We start from the raw sequence: 10,824 nt of genomic DNA, 5'->3' as shown, positions 1-10,824 counted from the left end.
AATACCAGAGGAACTGCAGTTGCGTTGCCGGCCTCTAAGGAAATAGTATGCTCGCTTCTTGAAGGTCCCTAAGTCGCACAAATAAAGCCTATTAAGATGTAATATTTTATAGTTTTATCGAAATTTATGTTTGAATTATTTTTAAGCATTTGACTTAATGATGCTATTAAAGTTGACGAATATTTTCTTATAAATGATTTTGGAAAGCATTGAAATTTATATAATTATTTTAGGGTAGAAAACTTTTTAATCAATTATTACTGGCTGGAAATTTCTTGGATTTTTTTTATGGATTTAATAATAAAAAGAAAAAGCAAGATTTATTTTTGATTGCTTTTTTTTTAAATAAGCATAAATCTAAATTTATTTCAGTATTTAACGATAGATTAATATTTTATGGCGTAACATTTAAGGTGCGATTTCACGGCACGCGGCAGACGACAAACGACAGACTTTTCTGCCGTATGCCGCGTCCCGAAAAATCGCAGTATACAGCATTAAATTAATTTTAAACGCTTTGGAATAAAGTTTATTTATAATAATTATATACATTGGTATATTTTACTAACAATTGACAACAAATTAATTATTTATAAATGTAGTTGTATTGTGTACATATTACGTTAGTGTGCGTAAATACAGCGCTAACACATCAATCTGAGCGCTCTCATTGGCTAAAATTCACGCATACAATGGACTTCTACGCATATAGTTGTAACGCAATAATAGGATATTAAAATTTCAACTTTTTTTTTAATGATTATTAAGGTCTTGTAGAGTAAGTAAAGTTTGAAAAGCTGAGTTTTTTTTTACAAAATCCGAGTTATGACATTTTGCGTAAGGAGTTTTATAAAATTACTTTTGTATATGAAATAAGCAACTAATCATGATAAATGTTATCATTCTATGAATAATAAGTTTTTATATACATCAATTTTAGCGATTAGATTTTTCATGAAATTCCTCTATAATTTTAATATACATAAGAAATTACATTTAATTTTTTTTATATATGTTTTTTCTATTTAAGTGTCTTTTAATAAACATATCTAATTAGGTTTTGCTTTTTAATTTTTTACTACATTTTACTATACTGTGTTAACTATATGTTTTTGTGCATTTTTTTTATATATTTTACATTAAATGATATAATTTTTAAGCGTAACATACGGTGCGTATTTACTTATTTATACATATATTTATATAATATATATTACAAATAATTAATTTTCAAAGACCCGTTGAGAAAAAAAATTACGCTAATTACCAAAAGTTGATTTTGAAAATGAACCTTTATCAAGTTAACACGTTTAAAAAAAAAAACTTTTTGAATTTAAAAAAAATAACTAAATAATAAAAATTTTCAACTTTTGTTAGTTAACGTTTTTTTTGATGTGTCTATATTTTTTTAAAAGGTCCGAAAATTTTCGACTTCCAAGTCTTTGTGCTCAGATCGATAAGATCATGACATCTTTTCATACACACCTGACGTTTTTAATATACATATTTCTATATTTTGATTTACATAATATGTTATATTTTGAATAGTAAATGCCAAAATACTTTTACATAAAGGATCAAGACATAAAGTATTTTGAAGATATAAATGTACACATAAAAAAGTTTGCGTTCACTAAGTTTGCGTTTTTAAAATTGTTCAAGACTAAAGTAATTTTTTTTATATATTTATATATTTTTTTAATTTTTAGTTGATGTTGTTTTTAATGTTATATAGAATCATTTATTTAAAATAAATCAAATGTAGTTAGTGATTGCAAACTTTTTCACAAATTTATTTTGCCCAATTATTTTTTTTTTATAATGCGTGTCAAACATCATCTATTTGCAATAAATATCATTACATCCAAGCACAACAATTAATCCATTATTTTTCTATTCCTTTACCTTTAACAATTCCATAGAGTTCATTTTCCTTTGATAGAACTATGTTCAAATTGTTTTATAACACGACAACTTCAAACCAATCACACAATCACTTACCGCAGACCCATAGATTCGTTATTTAGTTTTTGGCACTGCACTTATTTTGACATTATTAATATAATTCTTCATTTTGATTTAATCCTGGTATATTATTAAGTTTATTTAATTTAAATTTAAATCACTGAAGCTTTTCGTATTTCATTTGTTTTTCTAACTTGTTACTGTTGATTCCAACTATGGTACTAGTATTGTTATCCCTTTCTTTCTTTATGATAAGATAGAGACGACAAGAGTTGGGCAGTGACACCATCAGTTATGACAAGTCTCGCAGCAATGTTCTTTGTATCGTTTCAATGCACACATATTCATTGCACGAACGTTCTCGCAATATCTTGATCCATCTTTACAGATACCATCTATAAACAGAAAAACATATTAATAGCCAGTTTTAGTAATAAAATATCCATCATATTTCAAGTGGAGATATCCAACATTAAGAAGAGATGACCACAATCTGCTGACTCCATCCTTTTCTAATACATACCATATTCCCCTCTTTTTCTTCCTAATTTTAATTTTATGTCACCAGTGTTTGTAAGCGTTGCGGCAATAGTGATAGCTTTAAATCAGTTGACTTACTCATTTATGGTTGTTTGCCAGTAAATTTAATTTTTTTTTATAAAAGAATGGAAACAATAAAGGTCGCTCAGAATTTATCATCGTCCATTAACATCTGAAGACATACTACGAATATTTTCGACCAATGATCCAAAATTTGGTTGGTTTGGTGATCCAAAATTTACTTTACAACTTGTAGGGGTGCAAAATTTTTAATACTAATTTTGTCGATGGCGTTACGAAAATTTTTTCACATATATTCATGGTAGACCCTTTGTAACAGGCTAACTGACCTTGGTAGACGTTTAAAAAGTACACTTTTTCTCAAATATAAAACAATTAAGCTAATCAATTACCTTTGTTGACAGGACAAGGAGCAACGTTACATGATCTGGTAACTACCGGTCGCTTCAAACCCTCACAAGCGGTGCCAGCACTGCGTTCCCGCTTGCGCTTCGATTTGCTGTTGCCTACAGCACGCCACACACATCGGAGCACTCGGTGTTGTTGACCCTTAGTTCCACATAGACCTATGCACTGTAAGATAAAATATAGCTACAACAGTGGTAGGTGCCAGCAACACAACTGTTGCATAAGTAGGTCTAACTCGGGGCAATACCACGACCACATAGAAGACAGGCATCAAGTGGAAGTCACACTGCGTTTCGAGTGTGTGTGCCGGAGTTCTCTTTCGCTTTCCCATCTTTTTTGAAAGGAAATAATTGGAAGTGGATTTGACGGAGTGATGGACGCATAGGAAGGGGATATGTTTTCCTTCCGTGCGTCCCCTTCTCCATCGATTAAAGATAGATGTAGATGTCTATGGATACCGACCTCTGGCACGTATATGTACAGTAATCTGTCGTAAACTACGTGATGTTACATATACATATATGCGATGTCGTGGACATATAACAGACATGTTAAATCGATTTGATTAATAGAGTTAGAACCAAATCGACATCAATTGGTAACTCAATTTGTCTCGTCGAATCAAGTTTGAGATTCAAATACGGTCAACTGCTTGCTTAAATGAATTGTTGCAAATGGTCAATTTTATTATTCCAATTTTTAAGCAAAATAGTACAAAATATTATCAAAGATACTTATACAAACCTACACGTCTTTTATATAATAAAACTTTTATGTTCTTTCTAAAGTTTCCTCCAGAACTCTACTTAATAATGCGAGGTATAAGACAATACGTTCTGATGAAAAAGTATTGTAAAAAAAAAAAAGAATCACCAAAAAATTCAGGCATATAAATAAAGAACAAAAGAGACGAAAAATTCTTTCATTCCTGAATAATCCTTCCGTTTCCTTTTCAATAAATAAAATTTTGAATTTGGAATACAATATTGCTTTTTTGTTTTAAGCAAACATTCTATAACTTGACAATACAAGTTTGCCGAATGAAGATTTTGCATTCAATATTATATTAATTGAGCGTCGGTGGTTCAGGGGTTAAGCACTTGACTTGCAATTTGCAGGTCCTGGGTTCGAATCCCGCCATGTACAAATGTGTTTTTCGATTTCCGATTTACATATGTACATTTATCCAACGTTCTTACGGTGAAGGAAAACATCGTGATTCTGCACATATCTAAGAAGAAAATCAAAGATATGTGTGACGTCAACCCGCGTTGGGCCTGCGTGGTAGACTATGGCCTAGTCAGCCCCAAATTAGGGTAGGCTCCGAGCCCCTCGGTGGGGACGTGTACGCTCATGATGATTACATTAAAAAGTTGTTAGCGAAAGTGCAAATTTCTTAATATTGCAACAGTAGGAATTTTCAGATGTTACACTTAGATTCATGTAATTTCAACTAACCTTGCTCCAAGGTCCGACAGACCAGGCTGGCTTACAGGGCTGCGGCTGTCGTTTGGTCTTCGCCGGACGAGATTCAGCTGAGCACGAGGACTCTGGTAATTTGGTGCCGTTCTCTGTGATGCATTCCACTTTGCGACGCAGAAGTGCTGTTTGAACATAAATAGAATAGGTACACACCGTTTTCTTCAAGTCCTAGAATTAGACGTCCACGGTACTATCGTCTCTCTTCATCAGCATAGCAGTTTAACCATAGATTTGTGTTGATGACGATGTCAAAGTTAATGGGTATTTGGAGGGAGTACTAATGCTTCTTAAATGACACCAATTCCAATTGGACTAAACGACTAAAGCCAATATACAACAGAATTCTGAAGCAATTAACATTGATACCAAGACTTTTACTAAGTTACTTTCACATATGAATTCTCACCAGCTCCACTGGCTAAGCACTTCGGTGATGACCAGGCAGATGTATGCCAGATTGCGCAGACGGGTCCCAGGCACTCTCGTAGTACGTTCGGTGGACTCGCTCCACGTCCCAAGCACTCCTCCGCTTCCACGGTTGTCGTGATGTTGTCTCTCTTATACTAAGAAGCAACAAAATTTAAGCATTAGTGAAAAAACATCCTGTATGTGTTTTAAAGCTTTAGCTTCTTGAGTATTTATAGCTTTTTTCTCCAAAATGCCGTGTCCACATTTTACGGTTTCTACAATTTAGCTCTCTTTCTTATTCCTTTTGGCTTTAACAAGAGTTAAAGTGTTGGTTAGATACTACGAATTAGGACTCCTTCAATATAAGTTGGTTTATCGGTGACTTAGTTACCTGACAAACAGCTCCTCTCACTTGGTGTCCGCTCTGACCACAAGGGGCGCTGCAGCCGGACCATTCGGTCGTCATCCATGAATACTCAATGCCATCGGCCATTTCAGCCGGCATAAGTACACTGAAAAATAAAGAAAGTGTTATTTAATTTGCAATTTAATATAGGACTTGCATTCTATTTGTCCTTTGCTTCTATGAAAAACCTATATAGAATGTTAGAGATATTTATGGAGATGGTCGCTTATGTCATGTTAGCAAATTGCTCGTTTGCCAACGTATACAATAATTAGGTAAAGGGAATCAGTAAATCTTTTTTTTATTTCTTACATTTCCTCTTTTGGTGCAACAGTAGTCTCAATTAAGTCATAAACGTCTTCTTTGAAATTATTCTGTCCAGCTCTTTCGATTGTCTGTCTGATGTAATCTTCATTAACAATTATTATATCAGAATAATCATCTTCTGGGTAAACGATTTGCTTGTCGTCGAGATTCACGAAGTGTGTTTTTGTTGGAGCCACGTGATTTTGGTACACGCTTATAGAATCCACCATCCTTTGACCTCGAGATATCCCCAAGATTGTCTGAAAACCCAAAAACATCTAAATTTATCAATTAAAATGTTTTTATTTAAAAGAAACCGGATTATTGTAACGATTAATACTAAGAAATTTGTACAACACAAGAAGAATTTAGTGACACAATATTTGAAATTCCCAATTATGAACTAAATGAGCCATAGAAGATATGAGACACGACAAATCAAACCAGTAGAAATGACACCGGTTAAAGCATGCCATAGATGAAATATTAGTGTCATCCAGGTCCCGGTTGGCATGCTCTATTTTAGGAACATCTCACCTGAACTTGCATTATAATGTAATGCAGACATGGTAACAGTCGGGAAGCACTGCTTGGTTTTGGCGGTAGCATCCTAGAAGAGACTGCACTCTCCTTTTGTTCGTAAAGTCCCAAGCGGCGTGAACACAAAGTTAACAATCATAAAAATTATAAATCAACAATTGTTCTAACCCGCACTTGGCCAGCGTGGTTTACTATGGCCTTATCACCCTTAACTTAGGGTAGGCTCCGAGTCCCTCGGTAGGAATAGTGAGCTGATGATGATGAATAGTTCTAACCCCGAATATTACTACTCGTAGAGTCCTAGCCATCGCCTGCGACTCATTTAATTAGTAACCTATGTGTTCTTCTAGATTATGTTCTACATCTGTGTCAAATTTCATCAAGATCCATTCATACTTTCTGGAGATACCTTCTAACAAACATCATATATTCATCAAAATTTTCGCATTTATAATATTAGTGAGATTTGAAACTTCTAGTTATTTTAATAAGTTGCCTTGTAAAGTAATAAAGGTACCAATTTTTATCAATGTTTAAAATGATTATTTTAAGGTGACGTTTTATACGCTGTAGAGTCAAAGCGTCAATAGCCTAATGGTTAAGGGTACAGATTTCCGATCACGAGGTCGGGGGTTCGAATTCCGCCATTCGACTATTGTCGTAAACCATATGCTAGCACAAGCCTAGAGCTTAGTTGGAATGGTAAAAAAAAATTAGTAAAATTACAAAAAAATCTGCTAATATTTTTAATTAAAAAAAAACAAAAAAAAAATGAAGAAATTTTCGTTAAATAATAATTCAATTCAAATTATTGTTTTAATTTTATATTCATTTTACATTTATCTATAATCTGAACACTTAGAACTTTTTGCTTGGCACATTTATGCTTGTGAGTGGAACTTTCTTTAAAAGCAATAATGATTAGATATCGTAAGTAATTTTGCTAAGTTCTGCAGTAAAATGGGCTCAATAAAGTTTATGGCATACTTTACTGCGGCAATAAAATTATATTTAGCGCCGCCATATCGCGAGACAATAAGGAGTCACGGTTTTAACATCTCTAAACGATACAAAGAATTATTTGAAGATCTAGCTGTTGCCTGCGACTCCGTCCGCGCGGAATTAAAAACAAACTTAGTAGCCTATGTGTTCTCCCAGACTATGTTCTACATCTATGCTAAATTTCAGCGAGATCGATGGAGCCTTTCTGGAGATACCTTCAAACAAACATCCATCCATCTAAACATTCGCATTTGTAATATTAGTAAGATAAGCTCATGTTCCTTCGTTTAACAAAAAACAAATGCTAGAAGGAATAAAAAGTGTTCGCGTTTTAAAATGTTTGAGGTTATGTCATTGCATTTTTATTTTTTACATTGCAAATTAAATTTATTGTTTACAGTTGCCTATGATTTCAATTCTTAAAATTAAAATAGCTTTTTGACTGCCATACCAAAGAGGTACAATTCAAAATAGAAGACTGGCTTTAATGACTTAAATTACGTTACAGATACATCAAACTAGAGTTTAACCAACGTATCATAATAACCGCGTTAAGTAAATTTAATAGAAGGAAATTCCAGTCCTTTTAAAATACATCCGAGACCAGTTTCACCATTTCTATTTAACACTAGCGGACCCGACAGACGTTGTCCTGTCTACACGTCTTTAATTTGAAAAAATTAATATGAAGTTAATATTTGATGAAAATTGTGAATCTAAACCATTCCCAGATCCCCTTGAACACACACAAAAAATTTTATCAAAATCGGTCCAGTCGTTTGAGACTTCAGTGACATACACACTCACAGAAGAATTATATATATATATATATATATATAAAGATTGTAAGAACAAATGTAATAAAATACGTACCTCGTTCTCATCGTAGATATCACGGGCTTGAGAATTGAAGCTTGGTGATTTAGTTGACGGGGTTCCTGCACTGCCGTAGAGCGCATCTCTTACTTTATCTAGTTTACCTAAGACAATTTTTGTGTTCATTTTTATTAAATGAAAATAATAGTAATAACGCATGTGAGCTTCGGTGGCTCAGGGGTCAAGCACTTGACTTGCAATCTGCAGGTCCTGGGTTCGAATCCCGTTATGTACCAATGTGTTTTTCGAGTTTCTGATTTACATATTATATGTACATTTATCCGACGATCTTACGGTGATGAAACCTGCACATATCTGAGAAGAAATTCGAAGATATGTGTGAAGTTAACCAACCCGCACTTGGCCAGCGTGGTTGATGGCCTAATCACTAACTTAGGGTAGGCTCCGAGCCCCTCGGTGGGGACGTATAGTGAGCCGATGATGATAATAACGAAAAAAATAGGTTTCACAGGTTGTATTTATTAAATTAAACCTAGCTAATGTTATCCAGTCGTTTTAATTTCTTTTAGATTTTAATATACCATACTAGCTGTCGCCCGCGACTCCGTCCGCGGAATAAAAAAAAAAACTTAATTAGTGTTCGCCTATGTGTTCTTCGTATGAGATCCATGCAGCCTTTCTGGAGATACCTTCAGAAAAACAATCCATCCATCCATCTACCCAAACATATGTATTTATAATATTAGTAAGATATGTAATTTAGCATTAAGTTAGATATGATAGAAAGACCACGTTACCTCGTTGTCTGCTTTTATAAGTTTTCCTCTGGTCACCGGGCCGCTGTTCGTGTGATTGATCATCCACTTTTCCGGATGTCGCGCGACCGTCCGACCTGCTTGATAACATAATGGATAAGTTCAAGAAATATTACGAAAGAATAAAGCAGAACCACGTGTTTCTAAAACAAGATTTTAAAGATATATTTGATAAATTTAACTTTAACATTAGCCCGGCGCGCCCGGTGAAATACCACGACCACACAGAAGACAGGCGTCAAGTGGAAGTAATTCCGCGTTTCGTCTTATGAGAGTCCGTCCCGGAGGCCTAATTTAGTCCTCTTTCCTTTCACACCTCTTTCTTATAAGGACAGGACGGGAAGTGGATTTTTCGGATGAGAGGATGCATGGAAAATATTTTCTTTCTGTGCATCCTTTCCTCCGTCGATTAAAAGTAGGCAACGCATATGCAATTGCGTATGTTTATGGGCAATAGTCACTTCGCTATATCAGCGATTTCACGTGGTCGCTCGTTCGTTTGCTAAAATCACCGTACGATCACCAATGTTCCGTAAGCAGCTAACCTAACCTTAATTCAACAATGTTGTTTTCATGAATTAGAAGTGTTTGTCTGACCTGTCAGATAAAGACGACGGGTCATCCAATGGCTTAGGCTGTCCTATCTCTTCACTGGTAGGATATTCTCCAGGTCGTGGTTTGACGACAAGAGTCAAGTTGGCACTAGACCGGCCTGCTACACACGTGTATACGCCGTGGTCACGGAGCGAAAGAGAGGTGATGCGTAGCGCCCCCTGGTGGGAGAATGATTAAAGTAAATGGACAATAATCTTCTAAATCAATTTGTCTGCACCTGGAATGTAAGAAAGGAAAACTCACCTTTTTAGAAATTTTATGCTTTTTAGATTTTGTTATAATCTGATGGTCCTTCGCCCATTGAATCTTCGTTCTATTGTATCCTTTGACGGGGCATTTAATTTTAACTTGGGTTCCGTAGAAAATTGTCGCTGAACCACCAACTTTTACTGTGACCTAAAATATGTAAAAAGTTTTATGATGAAAAAAATCTGAATAGTTTTATCATTTATGTTTAAGAAATTAAAGCGCCTGTTTATAATTAAAAGCTATTTAACAGATTTTGTGTGTTACTGCGGAAACGAGAATTGTCATCTCTTTTTGTTTCCAAGGAAAATAAGAAAGATGACTATGTATTCGCAATGTTACAGCAGTGAAAACTCACAGTAAGGCATTAATGTCATAAAAGTAGATATAATTCAAGCGCCTGTATAAAAATAATAGCATAATTTCTCCAAACACTGTATGAGAAATTGCATGTTTAATAGCGTGTAAATAATATCAGAGTAAATAATTGTTGTAGCTATAAATCAAATATAGTAGACAACATGACAAATTGTCTACGTGTAAGTGACAAATGAGAAATTCCTTAGAGCCGTATCAATAGTAGTGCGCTGGTCGAGAAAATTCTTTAAGAGACTTAAGTGTAAATTAAAAAGTTAAGCAGTGAATTGTTCAAGTTAAAGTTCTATAGTTTAAGTATTCTTTTATCTTAATTTTTACACGACATTTTATTAAATTAAATTGACTTTCGGATGTAAATTGTTTTTATAAATTTCACGTGACTAAATATGCTTTTGATCTTTTTTGTTTTTTACTTTCTATATTCCTCTCGCTTTCTGTCAATTATCATAAAGGTAAAACAATTTATTCTAAACCAAAAGGTACCAGTGGCAGAGAACCAAACAGTGGTAGAGCCCGCTTTAACATCTTCGCACGAATTGTCCCGGCTCGCCCGGTGAAATAGCACGACCACACAGAAGACAGGCGTGAATGAAGCAATTCCGCGTTTCGTCTGATGAGTGTGCGTCCCGGATGCCTAATTTAGTCCTCTTTCCCTTCCCACCCTTTTTCTTATAAGGACAGGATGGGAAGTGGAAGTGGACTTTCCGGATGAGAGGATGCATGGGAAGGGAAAATATTTTCTTTCTGTGCATCCTCTCCTCCGTCGATTAAAGGTAGGCAACGCATATGCAATTGCCTATGTCTATGGGCAACGGTCACTTCGCTATTTCAGCGATTTCAGGTGGCCGCTCGCTC

The 10,824-nt window shown here is 34.7% G+C and overlaps 1 protein-coding gene across 5 annotated transcripts in view; it reads right to left on the bottom strand.

The window, feature by feature from the left end:
• Positions 1–1,800: 1,800 nt before the first annotated feature.
• The window catches only part of nolo (ADAMTS-like no long nerve cord), a 232,257-nt gene continuing 223,233 nt past the window's right edge, over positions 1,801–10,824 (bottom strand). For 3 of the 5 annotated variants that reach the window (XM_013309804.1, XM_013309815.1, XM_013309805.1), the window contains 11 exons: positions 9,589–9,741; positions 9,328–9,503; positions 8,713–8,807; positions 7,952–8,058; positions 6,074–6,166; positions 5,543–5,814; positions 5,216–5,336; positions 4,823–4,979; positions 4,393–4,538; positions 2,919–3,099; positions 1,801–2,360 (listed from right to left, as the gene is read on the bottom strand). In XM_013309804.1, coding sequence (XP_013165258.1) covers positions 2,254–2,360; positions 2,919–3,099; positions 4,393–4,538; positions 4,823–4,979; positions 5,216–5,336; positions 5,543–5,814; positions 6,074–6,166; positions 7,952–8,058; positions 8,713–8,807; positions 9,328–9,503; positions 9,589–9,741 — 1,608 coding nt within the window. In that variant the 3' untranslated portion in view covers positions 1,801–2,253. The remainder of the gene's footprint in view (positions 2,361–2,918; positions 3,100–4,392; positions 4,539–4,822; positions 4,980–5,215; positions 5,337–5,542; positions 5,815–6,073; positions 6,167–7,951; positions 8,059–8,712; positions 8,808–9,327; positions 9,504–9,588; positions 9,742–10,824) is intronic. The other 2 variants (XM_013309807.1, XM_013309822.1) reach the window with 2 other exon arrangements.

The sequence above is a fragment of the Papilio xuthus genome, unplaced genomic scaffold (genome assembly GCF_000836235.2).
Source record: "Papilio xuthus unplaced genomic scaffold, Pxut_1.1 DF829660.1, whole genome shotgun sequence".
Classification (NCBI taxonomy): domain Eukaryota; kingdom Metazoa; phylum Arthropoda; class Insecta; order Lepidoptera; family Papilionidae; genus Papilio; species Papilio xuthus.
The sequence above is the reverse complement of the archived record's forward strand: the minus strand, read 5'-3'. Positions and strand labels throughout refer to the sequence as shown.